Source organism: Notamacropus eugenii, chromosome 2 (genome assembly GCF_028372415.1).
Source record: "Notamacropus eugenii isolate mMacEug1 chromosome 2, mMacEug1.pri_v2, whole genome shotgun sequence".
Taxonomy (NCBI): domain Eukaryota; kingdom Metazoa; phylum Chordata; class Mammalia; order Diprotodontia; family Macropodidae; genus Notamacropus; species Notamacropus eugenii.
This window is the reverse complement of record NC_092873.1, coordinates 184,332,202-184,354,398: the sequence shown is the minus strand read 5'-3', so window position 1 is coordinate 184,354,398 and position 22,197 is coordinate 184,332,202. Positions and strand designations below refer to the sequence as shown.

The window sequence follows — 22,197 nt, the reverse complement described above, 5'->3', positions numbered from 1 at the left end:
CCCCATAACGCCTTGCATCCTGATTACTCCTTCCCTCAATATACCCTCCCTTCTGTCACATACCTCCCTTCCCTTATCCTCATCTTCTCTCTTTTCTTGTAGGGCAAGATAGATTTCTATATCCCATTACCTGTATTTCTTATTTCCTAGTTGCATGCAAAAACAATTCTCAACATTTGTTCCTAAAACTTTGAGTTCCAACTTATCTCCCTTCCTCCCTCCCCACCCATCCTTGAGAAAGCAAGCAATTTAATGCAGGCTGTATATGTGTAGTTTTACAAAAGACTTTCATAATAGTCATGTTATGTAAGACTAACTATATTTCCCTCCGTCCTATCCTGCTCCCCCATTTGTTCTATTCTCTCTTTTGACCTTGTCCCTTCCCAAAAGTGTTTATTTCTAATTACTCCTTTCTCCCATTTACCCACCCTTCTGTCATCCCCCCACCCCATTTGTCCACTTTCTCCCCTGCTTTCCTATAGTGTAAGATAGATTTTCATACCAGATTGAGTGAGCATGTTATTCCCTCCTCAAGCCACATGTGAAGACAGTAAGCTTCACTTTTTCCCTCTCACCTCCTCCCTTTTCTCCTCCACTGAAAAATCTTTCTCTTGCTTCTTTTATAAGAGATAATTTGCCCCATTATATTTCTCCTTTTCTCCTCCCAATATATTCCTATCACCCCTTAATTTTATTTTTTTAGATATCATCCCATCTTATTCAACTCACCCTGCTCTCTATCTGTGTGTGCGTGTGTGTGAATCCCTCCAACTATCCAAATACTGAGAAAAGTCTCAAGAGTTACAAATATTATCTTTCCATGTAGGAATGTAAACAGTTCAGCTTTAGAAAGTCCCTTATAATTTTTCTTTCCTGTTTACTTTTTCATACTTCTCTTGATTCTTGTGTTTGAAAGTCAAATTTTCTTTTCAGTTCTGGTCTTTTCATCAAGAATGCTTAAAAGTCCTCTATTTCATTGAATGACATTTTTTTCCTCTGAAGTGTTATACTCAGTTTTGCTGGGTAGGTAATTCTTGGTTTTAATCCTAGTTCGTTTGACTTCTGGAATATCCTATTCCAAGCCCTTCGATCCCTTCATGTAGAAACTGCTAGATCTTGTGTTATCCTGATTGTATTTCCATAATACTCAAATTGTTTCTTTTTTAGCTACTTGCAATATTTTCTCCTTGGCCTGGGGACTCTGGAATTTGACTACAATATTCCTAGGAGTTTCTCTTTTCAGATCTCTTTCAAGAGCAGTGGCTTCTTTCAGTATTTATTTTGCCCTCTGGTTCTAGAATATCAGGGCAGTCCATGTTCTCTTCTCCTGGGTGAAGGAGCTTTCTCACTGACCTTTGAAGCTGTCTTTAGTGTTTATGGGTTGAGCAATCTGGGAACTGCTGCTGCTGGTGGCTCCCTGAAGCCTGTTATGGGTCCTATCCTTGCCGCACTGCACGGCCCGTGCTGGACTGTGCTCCACTCTGCATCCAGGGCTATAGATCTTCCTGTTGGCCTTCCAGGCTGTCTTGAGCTGGAAATCTCTTTCACTCTGTCATTTTGTGGCTTCTGTTGCTGTAGAATTTGTTTAGAGTCATTTTTTGCAGGTATTTTATGGGCTACATTGGGGAGTTTCTACAAGTCCGTCTTTTTACTCTGCCATCTTGGCTCCACATCATTCTTCCCCATTTGACCCCAGATATTCCTTCCTCAGTCTTAAACTGATTGCAGTCATTTTCCTCACACTTCTCTTAGATTTCTCTGTGGTATTCTAGTTCCTTATCCCTGGTCTGTTTCATTCTGACCTATTATGTTATATTTTTTTTGCTTGAAATTTGTTTCCCAGATAGTTAAGGCTGTTTTTACCTTTCATAAAATTATAAGTTGGTATGTTATAAATGAAGAAAATGGGGCCAGAAGGTTGAGTGACTTTACCCAAGGTCACAGTGTTAATTAAGATAAGCAGGATTTGAAGCTTAAGTTCCCTAACTTCAAATCCAGTGCTATTTCCTGGTACCTTTCCTTCTTAACCAAAGATTTAAGTTCTGGACCTCTTCTTGCTGGTAGCTGTGTGGCCTCTGTATTGATTGCCATCTTTTGGAGAAACACAGAATTGCATTTTAGGAGACCTCTGTATCTACCTACTTCCCTAGATTCTCTCTTATGATTCATTCACTCACAGAATCACAAAATTTTAGAGGGAGAAAGTTTTTTTCCTTGTAGCAAGCTTAAATTTGTCTCTTTGCAACTTCCACCTAGTTCTGTTTTGTGGGGCCATTAAAACAAGTTAAATGTTTCTTCTTCATCATTGCCTTTCAAGTACTTGAAAACTGCTATTATGTCCCCCAATAAACCTTTTTTTCCTCCTCCAGACTATCTTTCAGTTGATTCCCATATGGCATGTCCTAGGTGCCCTCCCTTTGAATGCTCTCCTGTTTATTAATGTTCATCTTAAACTTTGGCACCCAAAACTGAACTCAGTACCCCAGGTGTGGTTTGACCAGTGTAGAGAATGAAAGGACTATCACTTTCTTATTCTGGGAATCCATGCCTCCTTTTGATATATCTCAAGAGTCTGATAGATATTTTGGCTGCCATACCTAATAGTTGACTCATATTGAACTTGGTGTCCAGTTAAGCCCTCTGGGCTTTTTCAGACAGATTGCTGCTAACCATGCTTGCCTTAACTTTTATCTGTAAAGTAGATTTCTTTAATGCAAATTTAAGATGTTAGCTTTATCCCTATCCAATTCAGTCTTATTATGTTCAGTTCAGTTTTTAGCCTGCTTTTAGGACAAGCTGTTGAGTTATTGTGTGATTGACTTGTCATAGATTAAGTTGAAAAAAATATTTTGCCTGAATTGACTTAGAGACAAGGATGTCACAAAGTTGAAAATTATATTAATCTAAAGTGGTGTCCTAAGATGTAAAGAAAATAGAGTCTGATTGTCAGTGATTAATTAAACTATTATAACATTCATAGTTATTTCTATAATTAAGCTCTTTTTATTCCATAGCTCCTTGCTATAAATATGAATAACATTCAGATTTAACTTTCAACTTAGAGATCATGTTTTAAACAGTGTACACAGAATCCTTTTTCATATGCCTCTGCTACAGTTAAATGAGTTTTTAATTATATAGGTTTTCATATTGGATGTTTGGCTTTTATTTTCTTTTTAGTCATATGTTTCTGTAGAATATCAACTCTTAAATATGAAGAAATCATGAAATCTGGAGATGTTAAAAGTAGGGGATGCTGTGGATTTCCCCAATCATCCAAGAACGTTTTTGACATACATAATAAAGTGGCCTCTCCAGTTGTATTTGTAGGGAAGGGGCAAGTCACTCAATTTTTCTGACTTTACGTTTTCCTCATTTGTAAAATGAAGATAAGCATTATTTCACTGATATAAGGATCAAGTAAGATCATCTGCATAAAGTATTTTATTAGTGAAGTGATACATCAATATGAAATACCAGTGAAATGGAACTAAAAAATATCCCAGTCTGTTTTGGTGATTTAGAGATATTCACAAGTCAGCTGAGCCAATGATGCTCACTTTTACTGGCCTGCACCTTTTACCTCTTGTGAGAGAGGACTTGAGGCTGAAGGAGGCACCTAGGGATAGGAGCACAGAAGTCAAGGATGCAACCAGAGTGGTCTTCAGGTTACAGGAGGATAAGGATGATTTTGTGGAGAGGCTGTTCCTCAGTTTTCTCTGGAGCCAAGAACTACTATTGAGCTGATATATCAGAACCACAAACCAATACCCAGTGCTATGACCACCCTTTGTACTAGCGTAGCTTATCACAGCCTCTGGAACAGCCACAAAACATCAGTAAAACTAGGGATTTATGGAGAGGATTAGTGTCTTTACTGTCTGAATCTTGAATGATTTCCTTCTCTCTTAATTTCATAGATAGAGAGGTACTGATTTTGGAGGTTGCATAGAATTGTGCAAGTTTCTTGCATGGCAGTTTTTCGGGATAGATTGTTTTAGAAAAGGAAAGGTGTCCCTATAGGAGTAGAAGACATGCGTAGAACAGTCAGCTGAATCTTTCCTAACCTATCAAGATAATAATGAATTTTTCAGAAATGGTGAATTTTTGTGAACTCACTTAATGAAAAAGAATCATAGTATCATAATGCTATAGGCCTCTACTCATAGGCCTCATAGGCCATCTACTCCAACCCCCTCATTTTATAGATTGAGAAAACTCAGATCCATTAAAGATCAGTAATTTGCCCAAGGTCACTTAAGTAGTAAGTGTCAGAGTGGGAATTTGAGCCCATATCCTTTGACTAGAAAGATGTTCTTTCATTATAAAGTCCTATCCTTGTCTTTAGTTTTTAAAGGATGAGACCTGAAGTACTTAAGAAATTAAACACAAGTACAGTTGACTTCATTATATATCATTAGCTGTGAAATAGATTTTAAATATTTTTCTAAAGATTGAAAGGAAACCACAAAATACAGATATAAAAGAATTCTTATTAATGATAGTGTCCAAAGTAGCTTATTTTCTTATTCTTATGACTTATACCATACTCTTACTATCTGCCTCTGATTTCATCTAGCCTTTATGATCTTTTGAGTCCTGATGAAATAGCACTGATGATGATTCTTTGACAGAAATATTTTATTTGAAGAAGTATCCATATTCATTACATATTGTAATAATTTCTTTTATTCCTACTGTGACATTCAGAGACCAAAATTGAAGTAATCATGAGGAAAGAACCATTTAATACAACTTTTACCAAAATTTATTTCATTTTCACTCCTTTGAAAAAATTTTTTTTAGAAAATTACAGTAGTTGAAAAAGTATCTTTGGATGAGATTCAGGTTTTAAACACGTTTAGATAATGACAACAGATTGCCCAGCTAAGAACTAGTTTGTGGAATGAAAAATCCTCAGAGTTCATACCTGGTAAAAATAAACTATAAATAACTCAAGAGGGGTTAATTTTTGGATAAATCATGATCATCTAAAGGTTTTCCTGGCAGTTTCTATTCTGGTCTGATATTCATGTTAATTATGATGAGATGATATTTTTTTAAGTGTGCTTCAAAAAAAAAAAAAAAGACATGACCTTATTGCCACCTCAGAAATATTATGCAATTTATCCCATCAAATCTGGTTAAGTTTTTTGTTTTTCTGTATGTGATAACAATATCTTACTTTCATCTTCCTCCAAGATGTCTTCAGATGGATGTCCTACTTTTAATGTATTATGTCCAAAATTGAGTACTTTATCATTTTCCCTACCCCCAAACTAGCTTCTCAACTTCCCTAGCTTTGTCAACAACCCCATCATTAGCTCGATTAGAAATGCTGGTCTCATCTTGGACTCACTTTGCCCTTTAGATCCACTCTTGCCCCCAAATGCTGTGAATTCTCTGACGTATAATATTCTTTCCTATATCTTTCCTTCCTTCTCTATTCCTGCTACCCTGGACTAGCTCATTTGTTCCTCAGGATCTGCATGATTCTAGCAGCTGCCTTATTCTTCCTTTTTGCTAACAGTCTCTTCCCTACTCATCTCCCTGTCCCCTTCTTCCACCCCATCCTGTATGTCTGCCATATTAAGCTTATTAAAATTTGTCTTTGAATCCCTAGTGCCCAATATAGTGTACATAGTATATTATTCTTTTTTCTTTTTTTTCAGGGGTCAAGCCTGGGGTGGATTTGTTATTTCATTAGTATAGGGAATTAATTCCAGATGAGAAAAAAAATCCCTGTATGAATGCAAATCTGTACCTGTTCTCTAACTTACTGTCTAAGAGAGTTGACTGGGGTATTAAGAGGTTAAGTGACTTATGTAGGGACAGCAACCTCTATCTGGTCTCTACTAGACACCAGGTCTTTTTGACTCTAGGCTTGCTATCCCATGCTGCCTATATTGTACATGTATATTGAACTCAATGTTTGTTGTGGTTTTTTTTTTTATCTGATCTGGAACCTGTAATAGCATCCGTTTACTATCTACCAAATCATTGTACTTAAAGCCCAGGATGCTAGTTCTCCAACAACATTCACTAGATTGGAGACATGGGTTTGTATCTGGATTTGCTGCTTACTCTGTGGCATTGGGCAAATGACCTCTTTGAGTGTCAGTTTCCTCATCTGTGAAATAGGAGTAAGTAATAATAATAATAATAACTATCCTTCTTACTTAAGAGTGTGGCATTGAGCACCAAATGAAGTAGGACGTAAGGTCTTTATGACCATGAGTCACTACTGAGCACTGCCATGTGTAGATAAGAAGTGATAGAGTTTTGTTGTTGTTTTTTGTTTTTTTTTTTTTTTACTGTTCCCTGCTTGCTCCTAATTGCTGCCTCTTCCCACCCTCCACCGTACAGATTTCTTTCTCTAGGACTTTGCCCATGCTATTGTACTTCCCACCACTGCTTTCTCCCTCCCAAGAACTCTCTCACCTCTCAAGGCCCAAAAGCAAGTCGTTTCTCTTCATGAAGCTTTTCTCTATTACAACTCCCAGAGATTTCTTGTTTTCCTCTTCCTGCTTTTGCCACAAACTTCCCTCACTGTTTATGTACTCTGCTTTCCAATTGTTACGTGTATGCTATTCTTATCTCTTCCACTAAAATATCAGTATCTGGAGGCCAGAAACCCCATCTTACATTTCAGCTTTTCCTCCAAGCATCCTGTTGCCTAGGATGTTTTGCCATGCAGAAATGACCCGTGGGTCCAAAATATCTGAAAATCACTTTCCTGAGTTTGAAGACATTTCTCTTTAAATTTCTTTTTGGTTTGTTAACCATGACATTGATTTTTAAAGAAAAAGCTGAGAACGAGTAAAAAAAAAGAATAAAATTACATAACTAAATAATTATGGCTTATATTGTTTTCATCCTTTTTTAATTTTAATAGAATTTCTTTCTCCCTTTTATCTTATCAGAATGGGTAGCTTGTGTCAGGTCCAACTTTTTGGTGTTGTCCTACCTCCATGATGTAAAAAACATCCTACAGTTGCATGATCTTGCCACTGGTTCACTCCTCAAGACATTTCCACTAGAGGTCGGCAGCATTGTGGGATATAGTGGCCAAAAGAAAGACACTGAAATCTTCTATCAGTTTACTTCCTTCTTATCTCCAGGTGAGTGTTTCTCTGTTTGTTTTTCCCCTCACATTTGCTGAGGAACTGTTTAGGTTTCTCTTAATAGAGGAAATTGGAATTCAGTGATGTATACTTGCATCTTTAAAAATTAATTTATTGATTTTTAGTTTTTAGCATGTGCTTCTATAAGATTTTGAGTTCTAAATTTTACCCCCCTCTCTCCATTACCTCTTCCCCAGGAGGGCATGCAATCTTACATATGTACAGGCAATACCTGTATGACCATGTTAAACATATTTCCACATTAGTCATGTTATATTGTTGCATTTTTAAAAATGATGCGCTCCAGATAAAAATAAATTATAGAATTAGAATAAACAATAGAATTAGAAACTCAGGATGAAGGAACATAGAAAAGGATAATGACTGCCTTTGTTAACTTTTCATTGTAAGCTGCTGTTTCTTTGAAGATAGAAAAACTTTTCTAGATCTGTACCAAGATTTTAATGGACAGACATGCTCTGAGATAATAAGTGTGTGTGTGTGTGTATGTGTTTGTGTGTTTATACACAAGGGCACTCAGTCTAGAGTTAAAAGATCTGAGTTCACATTCTAACTCCATCAGCTTATGTCTCTGTCAGCTCTGTATCATTTTATGATGCTATGTGTATGTGTGCCTAGATCTGGGATTTCATCAGTGTTGGGACCTCCGAGTTGGAAATTTCCTTCATTGATGTACATCAGTAACTCAGTTTTAACTGGAGTAAATTGATCCAATAAGACAGTTTTTCCTTGGAGACCTTTGAAAGATTCCTCAGTAAACTAACATAGACATGATCCTTCTGAAGAAAGGAGCAGGGGGAAACTGGCTTGTGATGGACAATATGTATATGGGGAAAATGGGAAGTGAGGAAAGTATGGTGACCTCTCTGAGAGAGCCACCAGACATGCCTGGGACAGCAGGAAAACCAGTGACACTTGAGTCCAGAAGACTTGGATTCCAATTCTATTTCTGGTGTTGATAGCTCTGCAACCTTAGGCAAGCAAACCACTTACCTTCCTGGGTCTCATTTCCTCATCTGTAAAATGAGGGGCTTCTGAGCCCCCTTCATTTGTTAGGTCTGTGATGCCAACAACATGCAAACTTGTAATAACTTAGAGTCTTAAGAGATTTGACTGGGGTATTAAGAGATTTGCCCCTAGTCACACAGCTAGTATGTATGCATCAGGAACGACTGAACTAAAGTCTAACTGACTCCAGGATCTGAGACACACACATGCACATATGCAGTTTGGAAAACACTGTTGGTTAATTTTGAAAAAAAAAAATAAACCACAACCTAGAATTAGATTAATGTTTCTAAGAAAAAGCATGTAATTAACCCATTCTTTTGATATGTCCTTTTGTTCCTGTTAAATCTTACATAATCTTCAGGATGGACAATTTCACCTGATTTGAAATAGTACCTCTCTCTCCTGGTTCTAGGCAGCATGAGGTTATCAGATGTTATGGAATTACATCCTAAGGAGGCCAAGTCTTCCTAGCATATCAGTTTTATTGTAATACTTTAGTTTCTGGAAAATGAAGTGAAATCTTGGGGAAAAGGTAAGTCGATATAGAGCTAGTCTTCAGTGCAACAAGAGATTTAATCAGGTGATTGATGATCAGGCTGTTCTGTTTTCTGTGACTGTGTTTTCTTTCTACCTGTGACTGAATAAGCAGTCCAATTAGAATCTTCAATCTTGTGGGCAGTTTTTGAAATTTTGAAAATGGCCAAGATTATTGAAATGACAAGAATGATCTGGAGGGACTGATTGTACACTGGAAAAGCCCAGACCATTTTTCTTTCTAGAATCCTTTCAGAGCAGCTGCAAAGATCAGAGACCAGGGACTGAAGCTGCCAGGTACACTGAATCAGAGAACCCCAGTGATACCTCAAGTTGCTTATATAGAGAAGATTGTAATGAATTAGAAGAGGTGAGAATATTTTTCCCCTGACTTCATGACCCCTGCAGTAGGTAGTGGGAAAAGTTTACTCAAACTGAAACTCCAAGGGACATTTTTCTTTTGCAAATCGTTAAGACTTTGCCTTTTTTTTTTTTATCTTTATCACTACTTGCAACACCCCCCCCCCCTCATACGCACACCCATACCTTGTGCATGCACGTATAACCACAACTGCAAATCTATTTGTGAGCCTTACTATCTGCTGTTAAATGTGGGAAGATACCTAGTAGACTGTAGACTTCATCACTTGAAATAAAAAGCTGTTAGCACAAGTAATTGTTTTACTAGCTTTTGAAATGCAGAACTGTACCTGAACATTTGGCTATTTTTACCAGATAAGTTGTGGAAAGGACAATGCAAAGCATAGACTGAGCATGACTCACCTGCTCTTGATGGAAGTCAGAATCCCAAAAGGCCTGTAAACCTCCATGAAATGACACCATGTGATCAGTTATTTCGGGAACACACTCATCATTACCTCTTGAAGAAAGGGCTCATTGTCCTAATGCAAAATGAAAGATTGGGTGCCAGGCAGTGAAGAATTCTTCATGACTCTAGCTGTAAAGATTGAAAACAGGAGCCTAGTTCCTAATTTCTTTAGATTTGAAGTTAGTTGATGATAGATACAACACTTCTGAAGCCTGTGCATCTCTCCTTTTGATTGACCTTGCTTCCCTTCTCATCTTTTTCCCTAACACTATCTGATGTCTCAAACCAGGGAGGGGAAAAAGGTTTTAAATTACAGAGTTTCACCTAAGATCCAAATATAACAACATTTAATTAAAATGCATCAAATAGAAGTAACAATTATCAGGTTCTATAAATGTTGATGAAACTCTGATTTGGAAAGCTTTCTGGTATAAGGCCCTGGCATTCCTCAGCCTGGAGGATTCCATCCCAGAGGGCCCAAAATTGTAAGGAAGGTTCCTGCTTCCACAGAAAACATTACACGATCTCCACTTCCCATTAAGAATTTTGGGGTGTTTCCTTTGTTCTGATTTGATGTTGCAGAACTTATGGAGACTATTCAATTAAACAAGCATTTCTGAAGAAATTACTTCTTAAAGCATTGCTGCTGTTCAAAGAGTAACTCAAGCACATTGAGATACAAAGACAAATAAAACTACTCTTGTCTTTAAGAAGCTTATATTCTGTTGGGGTTTGGGAACTGCTAAGGCCCTTGAAAGTCCAACCCCTCTCCTTTTACAGGTGAGAACAGTAAGGACCAAGGAGGCAAGGTCCCTGGCCCAAAGTTACACAGCTAATAGTGGCAGAGTTGATATTAAAACCCGTGTTTCCAAACTAGTGCACTAATACCAGATTGCCTCATAGTGCACTGCAAATAAATCGTCAGGGCAATAACGAGCACTGGTATATTTATACCGTGTCTCAAACCACTTGGTAGTTCAGTTGCACAACTTTTACTAGTTGGAAGTTGTAAGAAATTTTCAAGATTATCTGTAGCAGATCCAATGCAGTCTTACAAGTCCAGTCCAATAGCACAGATGCTTTGATGTTAGTCACAGAGATCCATGATGAAAGAAGCTGCCATGATCTTTATGTTAAATACAGATGTCTTTGAGAAGACATTTATCTCTTTGATAACATTGGAGCAAATTCTTCTGCCCAACCAATAATCAAAGCAGAATCCAAATGGATGTTGTCTTTGAGGTTTCTTCTTCTATACCAACATATCACCAAGGCCTATTAGCTCTTTGTAGTAGCTCTCAGATTTCTCTGTTCATTCTCACTGCCACTGCTCTAGTCCAGTTCTTTATTATTTCATATCTAGATTTCCAGTCTTTCACCTCTTCCGTCCTGCGTACCTCTGTCTGAGTAGTTTGTTCTCCCTCCCTCTGTCCCTCTTTCCCTCCTTCCTTTTCTCTTTCTCTCTCTGTCACACACACACACACACACACACACACACACACACACACACACGCACAGCTTTTTATATATGTTGTTGTTCAGTCATCTGAATCTTGTCTGACTCTTCATGACCCCCTTTGGGGATTTCTTGACACAGATGCTAAAATGGTTTGCCATTTCCTCTTCAGCTCATTTGGCAGATGAGGAAACTGTGGCAAACAGGGTGAAGTGACTTGCCCTGGCTGACACAACTAGTAAGTGTCTGAGGCTGGATTTGAATTCGTGAAAATGAGTCTTCCTGACTCCAGGCCTGGTGCTCTATCCACTGTACCACCTAGCTGCCAATTTTGATGTTAAGCTTTAAGCCAGCTTTTACAGTCTCCTCCTTATTGTCCATGGGATTTTCTTGGCAAGGATACCAAAGTGGTGTGCTATTTCCTATTCTAGCAGATTAAGGCAAGCAGAAGTTAAGTGACTTAACCAGGGTCACACAGCTAGTAAGTCACACTTGAACTCAGATCTTCCTCATTCCAGACTCAGCACTCCATTCACTGTGCCACCTAATTGCCCCTAGATTTGAGGTAGAGAGAGAATATGTGTGTATATATGTGTATACATGTATATATGTTCATATATGAATGTGTGTTTACACATGTATATACAGATGTATATATGTGTATGTGTGTATATTTTTGTTTGAGAGTGTGTGTGTGTGTGTGTGTGTGTGTGTGTGTGTACGTGTACACACATATCTATTTTTGTCACTTCTCTGTACAAAGCTTTCTGGTAGCTTTTCATTCCTACCACATCAAGCCCTTACCTGCTTTCAAAGCCATCCTCCTTGATCTGGCCATCCTGTTACTATCTAACCTTTCTGTCATAAACCTTCTAATCTAGACAAGCCATTTACTGTATTCTCCATCACAAATGATGTGCTAATTCTTTTAGTAGTGCCACATGCCATTTTGTCTCAAGTACTTTCTCTGTATGCTTTTTATTTTTAACTGTAATTTTATTTTTATTTTCATGGTTGTCCTTGGCACCTGATGCCTTTTCTGGAAATCTTGGCATTTAGCCATATTCAGTTTAGTTCTTGACCAACCCATATTATCCCCTTGCCTTAAGAGTCACCCTCTCACTGCTGTACATTGTTTTCTCTTTGCTCTGAGTGTACTAAATACTTTTTAAATGTAACCTATAATAGTTAGGTTTGTTGTTGTTGTTCCCATGTTTCCCCCCATCTAAATTCTTTTCCTTACAGAAATGATTATTCTTTCTTAACTAAACTATTCCATTAATTAAAAGACTATTTTCCCAGCCATGCTGGTTAGGCAGCTAGATGGCGTAGTAGATGGAGTGCTAGGCCTGTAGTAAGAAGAGCAGAATTCAAATTCAGCCTCAGACGCTTAGTAGCTATGCAACCTTGGGCAAGTCACTTAATAATTCTGTTTACTAGTTTCTTCAACTGTAAAGTGAAGAGTTATAATAGCACCTACCTCTTAGGATTGTGAAGATCAATTGAGATAGTATTTGTAAAGTGCTTAGCACTGTGCCTGACACACGGTAGGTACTGTATTGTCTTTGTTATGATGTTAGTCAGTTAGTCAACAAGCATTTATTAAATACCAAAGTGGAAGAAAGAAAAATTGTTCCTGCCCCTTAAGGAGTTTAAATTCTGATGCTAGCCAGCACAACATCCAGCCTGAGGCACATTTATGGCCTGCACTCTGCTTACAGCCCTTGAAAGGATTTCAGACAGCCTTTGAACAGTTCTGGAGATGTAAAACTGGCGTGCACTACATACTGCCTGTGGGTCATATATTACGCAAGCTTTTTCTAATGGGAGAAGACAACACATGGTAGGGGAGGAAGAGTGGGATGAAGATACCTGACCAGGTCCTAGCAGAAAAAGTCAAAGTCCAGGGTGTATCCTTGCGAAGAATGATAAGTGACTGACGTGGGCACCCTCCTTATGTGGAAGTTTTGGGAAGAACTAGGAAGACACTATAGTACCAGTGCATGTTTCCAACATGTGAATTTCAGGGCTAGAGTCATCTTCAGAATGATAAAGTCTCTGGGACATGATAAAGGAAGTCCCTAGTACAGACTGGAGAAGAATAAGGAATACTAAGTGGATTCTTACAATATATGTATAATTTGTCCCATTTTATCAGAGTAACATGCACCAAAAAACAGAAACATGGCCCAAAGTCACATAGCAAGTTACTGGTAGAGACAGAACAAACACTAGGTTATTCTTATTCATATTCTGTTATCTTTAACATTGGCTTTCAACTCAGTACACATTTGTCAGCAAGACATTAAATAGTTACTAAGCGTTAATGCATGCCAGGTATTGTGTTAAAAAGATAGTCCCTGATGCCAAGGAGCTTACATTTTAACTGGAGAAGACAACACTTAAGCTGAAAATCAGAAGAGTGGGGATGAAGTTACCCCCACAGGGGGATGGTGAAGAAAGTCCAGATTCAGAAGCAGTGCAGAAAGAAGAATGAAGGAGAGCTGACCTGGGGCCTTACTCATGATGCAGGGTCAATCATGTTGCTCTTCTTGCCTAGTTATTGTTAGATTTCTCATTTTATAAATGAGAAAATAGGTTCAACAAATGTGAAGCTTGCCCAGGGTTCAGTAGCCAGTCAAAAGAGAAGGAGAATGGCCCCAGTGGCAGGTGCAGCCCTATGGATCTTGTATGGCCTGAAGATGGAGGGAAGCAGAGGAGGAAAGAAAGAAGGATATCCCTTCTGGGAGGTCATAGGCAAAAACATGGCCTGGGAGTCAGGATACTTGAATTCCAGTCTTTTTAAAGAGAACTTTAAAAGTTTTAAAAGAAAGAAAACTTTAAAATGTAATGTAATGATAGTAAGAGTGCAGAATTGACATAAAATTATTAGAGATAACTATACATCTATTTTAGCCTTTTAAATTATATCCTGAAAGGTACATTTTCATTTCATGACTTATCCTTTTACTAATTTTGTTTTGTTTTTATTTTAAAGACTGCAGATGAATTACTTAGGCCTGTTTGTGTGAAGCCTGAGTTTTTCACTCATCCCCAGCTCCCAGACAAAAGGCTGGGACTTTAACCTGTTATTTAATATAGACATGTATATTTCATTTGTATTTGTATATACGTGTAGTCATATGTATATGTACACATATGTGAAAAGAGAAGGGAGAACTCATGTTTTAATACTCAATGAGGCCATCTAAATGTGCCCCATGAGCAGAATCATTCATTTCTGTCTTTCCAACTTGTATTGGGAATGCTAAATTGATTTTAATGTGCTTGACAGCATATGTTAAAAAAAAAAAAAAAGTATTATGTGGCGAGATGCTGTTTCGTTGCCAGCCACCCTGTGGGTTACCAAGTCTTGTTTCATAAACACAGCAGTATAAGTGTTTTACTTACTGTCTTATTTGTTGTTGATTTTTATTTAGCTCGTTTTTCTTCTTGGGCAGTAAATTACAGCTGCATTAGATTCAGGGAATGGCATTTTAATTATCAATATTATTTAAACAAGTCAGTCATGTAGGATGTTGTGCAGTGCACATCTCCCAGAAAAACAAAAATCGATGCTTCTAGAGTAGTTACTTGTGATCTTGTAACTCCTGTAAGACTATTCCCACCAGAATGTTAGCTTCTTACAGACAGAGACTATTTCAGGTTTTTGTCTTTGTGTTCCCACTGACCTAGTAGAATGCTTGGCACACAGTGGGTGCTAATAAATGCTTATTGAATGATGTGTTAAGCCTCGCGTCTGAATGTGTGTGCATATAAGTCTGTGAGTATCTAGCTTGAAGGAGGCAGTGGCTGCATAGGTAAGTATGTGTATTTGATCATTTCTGTTTCTTCATTTTTCCCAACTATCAAATGGTGATAATCCCTCTTCTACCAAAGGGTTGATTTGAAGCCAGCAGACTTTGTAGCATAATGAAAAGGATGCTGGAGTTGGAGTCAGTGGACCTGGGTTCAAATCCTGGCTCTATACATGCAATCCTGGGCAAGTCCTTTAGCCTCTCTAGATTTAGGTTTCCCTGTTGGATTAAATGACCTTCCACATCTATGGATAATAGGGTGTTTTCTGTTTGATCTATAGTAAGATGAAATAAGAGATATCGAGGTACTTACAAAAGTAAAACAGTAAGCACTATTATACTTAATAAATAATACCTTATATATGTGTAGCACTTTACCTTGTACAAAATGCTTTGTGAATATTCCTTTGAAGTAGGTAGGGCCTAGTTATTATTAGATTTCTCGTTTTACAAATGAGAAAATAGGTTCAGAAAGTTTGAGGTTTGCCCAAGTTTCAATAGCAAGTAAAATGGTTGAGTAAGGACTAGAACCAGACCCCAGTATTTTCTGGCTTTGGATATACATATATGGACACATATGTATGTGTATGTGTATGCATGTGTGTATTGCATACATATATCTACACAGCATATATAAAGTAGATGTTTGGATATAGAAATGTGCATATGTGTCTTTAATTCTATTTTTATCTTCCTACTTACATTCATATATTTTTAACTATATTTTATTTTTTCAATTTTTTTATCTGACTCTTCTTCTTTGGTCTCATTGAAAAATATTAAGCAGTAGGAATTAAAAATAAATGAAATAAAATGTGTGCATTATTATGTCCAACTGAGAATGTGTTCAGTGCCTCACTCTTTTCCTTTTTCATCCCAGTATTATTCCTTTAATGAGTTCCTTTTACTCATCTGTGACTTTAACTCTGTTTCAGGTATTATTTATCACTGTGATCTTACCAGAGAGGAGTTAGAGCCCAGAATTTTCCGAGAGGTGACTGTGAAAGGAATTGATGCTTCTGATTACCAAACTGTCCAGGTAACACAGATGTTCCTCTTCCAATAAATAGCTGTTTATTTAACTCAGTAGCCAGTACAGCTGTTGGGTGAACATGGAATCAGAACTGAAGATTTTGGAGTAGCTCCCATTAACATTCCAGCTTTGTCAGGAGCTGCAGGGCTGGTATGTGCAGAGGTTCTGGTCCTATAGACATTGCTTTTGACCTGAAGCACAAGCTCTCCATTATCACGGTCCTTCCTTGTCAAAGCTGCAAGGGCAGATACAGTTAATTCCACATAAATTGTTCTACTTTAAAGAAGTTCAGCATTCTGCCTCATGTTGTAGTTAAAATTGTTGGAGAGAGACTGGAATCCTGTTAGAAGCTATTTCTTATGGGAGTTTTGCCCATCTGGGGTCTGATTAAAAACCTCATTTACCCAAGGGTAATCCCATCCTGAGAGGATAAGCCTTACTAACAAAACTCATGAGAGAGACTGCTTTAGAAACAAAATATGCAGGTAATAATTTACTGTGTTAGGAGATATGTCCAGCAAGAAGACTGGTACTAGTCATTCCCACCAGGTAGGTAGGTAATTCAGGAAACCAGACCAGAAGTCTATTTGATGTTCAGAGAATTAGAGAATAATTAGAAGTATCCTTTCTTAAGGGATGACTCCTCTGACTGAGAATTACTTAGCTTAATGATAATAAACTTCTCTGCTCTAAGAATATTTGTGTCTTGGTAACTTGCCCAGAGAGAACAAATGTGAAATATTGGAGAGAAAGCTGTGCTCAAGGTCAGGAAGACCTGGAATCAAGTTCCTCCCCTAACACAAACAAGCTGGAGAACTCTGAGCAAGTCATTTTAAACTCTTTCAGTGCCCTAGGCAGCATTAAAACCAGAAATCATAAAGCAGATACTAGCCTTTATTGCTTGAAGAAATTTTCTCATTATTAGTTTGCTGTGCCAGTGAACACAGATCCAGCCAAAAAAACGAAAGTAAACACACACAAAAAAACCCACACAAAAAAATTGATAGTACTCATCAGAATCGGAACATCTTCTGCCCAGGACAGTGTTATAGATATTCTAACAAATAGTTTGCTACCCATATCTCCTTTTTCAGTATTTCTTATCTTTCACCAGTTCATGAGAGTTATATCACAATAAATTAGATTGCTGGATATTTAATGGTAATTTCATTCTAAGTTAGTATGTTTCTGAAGTTTCAGGGAAATATTCAGTACTACTTGCTGAGCTATGGGCAGTATCCCTGCCTCCCATTTACGTAGTATCTCTTAGAGTGGCTCATTTCTAAGTCCAGGTTACATCATCTCTTTTATATTGACTGTTGTTAGTTCCAACTTTGGGGAGTAATATTGTCTACTTTTGTCCCAGATTCTGAGGGGTAGACCCTTGCTCAGCCCCTGAGGCATTAGTGGTACATTTACCTGAGTCTTGTAGTGAGGGTTATGGTGTGTATTTCAGCTTCTAGTTTTTCCTATTTTCAGCAGGTTCCATCCCCAACTTCCAACCCCCGTGGGACTTAGTTTTTCAGTCTGAATCTAGTAGCACACCTCCCAGATGCCACAAAAAATCCAGCTACCAGCTAGGAAAGTTATGGATTTTTAATGATAAAGGCAGAGGTAAAATTTCGCAGTTAGGAATGGTTTATTATGCCAAGTACAAATCCATCAGTTTTATAAATATGGACCCTTACTACAGAATCAGACTTGGAAAAAAATAATCCAATGTTCCATTACTGTCTTTACCATGCCATTCCAGAAATTCCCTTAACCTGCTCTCATCTCCCAAAGACATCATACTTAACACTGAGCTTTTAAAACAGCTGCAACTTTTTTGTGCTACCACAACAGAGAAAATCATAGGTAAATATGTGAAAGTTGCTGGGCAAAAATTTATTGGTTTTAGAATCTTAATGGATTTCTGCCATGTGGTGGAAAATCGTGATCCACATTTGGGAAATTTTTAGTCTTCATGTGCATAAGTTCTAATATGAATACGTATTTTTATTTTAAAAATATATAAAAGTAGGTAGTATGGCTTAAGTATGTTCTTGTCCTGTTTTTAGTTTAGAGCTCTGATAATTCAGGGTGGACAGAGACCTTGGAAAACACTTGACCCATAATGAGACTTGAACTTAATTTTTTGGGATAAAATCTAGTCTTTAGTTTTTCCTTAGTACCTGTGTGAAGTAAAGCATGGTCTAAGCAATGGACATGGACTCAGGAAAACATGGGTTCAAATTCCAGTAGAGGCATTATCTTACTTTATGACCATGGACAAGTTATTTAACTACCCTTGGCCTCAGTTTCCATATCTATAAAAAGAAATTGGACTGGACGACCTGTAAGGTCTCTTCCAGCTCCCAGTCTGTGATCCTGTGAGAGTAGAAAATGTTTTCACATCTTCATGATGTTCTTCACAGTGATGCTAGTAATTAAATATTTTAAAAAAACAAAGAGATAAAGAGTGGTATAGGAGTAAATTGAAAATATTCTAAAAATATGCTATAGAAAGCCATGCTGTAGGGGGTAGAGGAGATTTGAGGAAGAGGAAGAGTGATTTGTAAAAGGTGTTCCTTTTTTTCTTTCAATCACTTTAACACACTTGTTGGTAGTTCTTAAACTTAGTGTTTTCATATTTCGCATATTTACAGTTTGAAAAGAATATTTCTTTGCTCTAATTTTGTTCCCCCTCCCTTTCTCTGAAGTGTTGGTATTGCTTTATTGCTTTAAATCAAACAACAGAGTTCAATTATATCTTGAGTACCTATGAGACATCGATTAATGGCAGGCCATCATGATCTTCAGGCACAGCATTATAACAACATTGTTTACCTAGAGCTTCTGTTGATAAAGTAAACAAATCAAGGAGAGAGAAAATCAGAGTGCTTGAAGAGGCAGGCAGAATGATTAAAACCCATAAGAGGTCTGTTTGCTCCTTGTGTGTGCTGCTCTTGGTTTAAAAACTATAAAATACAGAAGGTACTTGTATCAGCACAAAGTCTTTCCATCCCTGATTACATTTCTAGATGGAAAACTGAACTATACAGGGGGGATATAATTTTTAAAATGAGATTCTGAGGAAATAGACTTTTTTTTTGGAGGTAGCAATTTATAGCAACAGCTTTTGTGCTGAGAATATAATTCCTTACTCCAAAAAATATATATAATTTCTTAAAATATAAGCTCCATGGAAGTAGGAGCCTTATCTTAAAGTGTTAGATGTCACTCATGACTCACTTTGTATAGTATATACTCTTTTCGAAACAGCAAAGTGGTAAAATGAATATAGGTGGCAAAAAAAATCTTAACCAAGAAAACGTGGGCATACTATGGCATGACAAGGGTGTGCTTTTTATTTTGAGAAAGGATCTTATTCTTGTTCAGCTACTGAAAGATATCTTCACCCCCTCCCCACTGACACAAACACAAATACTTTTCATAAGCTTGAAAGGGAATCATTTCCAAAGTTCATGTCGTCCTTGGCTTCACATTTTACAGGATGGAGATGATTTTAAAGCAAGTTAAGATACAAATGCTTAGATTAAATGAGAGAAAGCAAACTTCAGTGTGGAGGGGGAAAATCTCAGAAATCATGAGATTAAAATGTGCTTTTCCAGCATTATAATTTTGTACCTGTTCTCTAACACTTAAATATTCCTCTTTCTAAGGAATACCTGCGGGAATTTGGATACTATCCCTTTTGTGTAATTGAGTAAAGTAAGCATTAGTAGAGGGTTTGTCTTGACTTATGGAGAAACCTAAATTCAATTCCTACCTTTAACACACACAAACTAGCTATATGACAATGGACAAGTTACTTAACCTCTCAGTTTTCTGGGCAGTTCTCTAAGACTAAATGATGTAGAAGTCAGTCATCTGCTTGAATGTAGGGAGTTTCTGCACTGAGAGTTCCCTGTAAAATGAAAACCTGGGTCTCCCCTCCAAAATAATAATAACAGTAATAATTATATAAAAGTATTAGTGCTGAAGAGCTCCTTAATTATTATCAGAATGCTTGTTTTTTTTCCTTGATCCTCAGTGACAGTAAGTTCACATGCAATGAACCATAGTGAACAAATTGTTGCACTTTCAATCAGAGTTGGTCTCAGGGTCAGTAAATACCAAAGTTAGAATTTTAACCTAGGTCTTCCAAACCCTCTGTCTTTAACCCCAAACCCTACTAGTACAGTTTCATACACTGGTGTATTTTCTCTAAATAAGCTTCAGTTTCTCCACACTGATGGCATTTCTACTCAACAAACCTTTAGTAATTTTCTGGCTTATGCAAGATCCAGGGCAGCACTTTGTGCTCTACCATGGCAAAACCTCTTAATTTTCTGAATTAAGAGACATGTTTCTGGTCTGTGTTGGAGGAGGAAATTTCCACAATGACAAAATCAAAATGTGATGATAGTACTTTCACATAACCAGAGTTCCAGCTTTGCCATTCAGAAAACACATTCTCCAAGTGTTAACTACTGTTTTCATAATCATTTAAAAAAGCCCATGGCAGAAATGCAATTTTTGCACTATTGACTTGTCAGCTTCCTTGTTAAATCCTGTATTAACTGATGTTATACTATCATTCTAGAAGGTTAAGATCCTGAAATAGGTATTCCAATCAGAAACATTTAGAGTGTGTGAAAGTCTTTAGAAATTAATCGACAGAAAATTGCCAGACATTACTAGAAGTTGTCATTTTCATTGTGAAAGTAAATTATTTGACTGCTGCTTTAGAGTGAACAACTTCTTAGGTATTTATAAGCTGAGCTTTGAGGTTCTTCTTGATATTTATATTTGTTGGTAATACCATCTTGGTTAAACAGGTTCATGTCCTGCCTCAAAATTCACTTTGTCATACTGGCATTCAAGATTGCAGTGTTGCATTTGTAATCAGCAAGTACATTGTTTGGATCCCTTTTTCATTCTTCAGCTTATCAGTTGGGTTAAAATTGTTCAAGACTACAGAAGATAATAGAAAATATCCTTTGTTTTGTTGCTATCTTATAAGAGAGAAATAAATTATGTGCCACAGTCCTGTAACTGATGTTCTGTTAACTGGCAGCAAGAAAAGCAATTCCATTATTTTCTCCAGTAAAACTTTCACCTTATTTATTCTTTTTTCATCCTACCTCCTTTTAATGTAGGCATTCACCCAAAGCTCTGTTCTCAACCCTGGATATTTAATTATCTGCAGTAATTTTCAAGACAGTGTCAAAAATATGTTGTACTCCTGCTCAGACAATTCCTATTGCCTAAGCAATAAAATCAAAACTCTTTAACTTGTCATTCAAGACCCTCTGGTCCCAATTTACATTTCTAGTGTTTTCTCACTCATTATTTCCTTCTCAAATCTTACACTTTGGGTTCATTTATTGCCTCTTTGACTTACTCTCTGAATGACCTTCATGTCATCACTTACGAGATCTTTGGACATCATTTTCCTGCTTTGTAAAATGGTAGATGTTGAGCTCAAGAGCCTATAAAGGCCCTTTCTGCTCCAGTTTTATGATCCCAACCAAAGCAGACCACTGAGCACTCTCATCTCTGTATCTGTATCTTTACTCCCCCCACTTCCCTCATCTCAAATGTCCTACACATATAGCTTTGCCTATAGAAATGCCACTAGATCATTCTCTCTCTTCTTCCCAGCCTGGAGTGGTTGCTTTTTTCTGTATGCTACCATAGCATTCTGTTTGTGGCTCTCTTTTAAGTATTTTTTTTGCCTGTATTCTTTTTATATTTTTTGCTCTTTGCAAACATTGCATATGTCTGTGCAACAAGACATTGAACATGTCTTGTTCATATTATATCCTACAAAGTACTTCACAGTGTTTACACACATACTAGAAGTTTGATAAATTGTAATAAATTTCTTTAGTAAGGTATGGCTCATTACTAACAGAGGCATTTTTTTTGTGGGATTATGTCACTGAATAATGAAAGCCAATGTGTATTGTCCAGATCCCTGCCCCTCTGCCATGCCTTGCTGCTTAATATTTAACAATGAGATATTTAATGTGGGTTCTCTCTCCAACAGTGTTGTTGTTGTTGATTTGTTTCAGTCATGTCCAACTCATCATGACCCCATTTGAGGTTTTGTTGGTATGGGAGTGGTTTGCTTATTTTCTTCACCTTATTTTACAGTTGACAAAACTGAAACAAATGGGGTTAAGTGACTTACCCAGAGTCACACAGCTAGTAACTCTCCAATAGTACAGTTTGTATCCTCTCATTTTACATGACTTTTGTCTAGGTTCATCATAGATATTTCATAGTTCTCCACATAATGTTTTGGAGACCTTGCTCAGGTCTAGAACCTTGCTCTAGAACTCTTGACATTTCAGGGAGACCAGTAAAGCACACAGGTTTTT

General features: G+C 37.3%; 1 protein-coding gene across 1 annotated transcript in view; it reads left to right on the top strand.

The window, feature by feature from the left end:
- PREP (prolyl endopeptidase) overlaps positions 1 to 22,197 on the top strand; it is a 145,387-nt gene that overhangs the window by 73,264 nt on the left and 49,926 nt on the right. The window contains exons 9-10 of the mRNA XM_072642950.1: positions 6,924 to 7,121; positions 15,729 to 15,832. Coding sequence (XP_072499051.1) covers positions 6,924 to 7,121; positions 15,729 to 15,832 — 302 coding nt within the window. The remainder of the gene's footprint in view (positions 1 to 6,923; positions 7,122 to 15,728; positions 15,833 to 22,197) is intronic.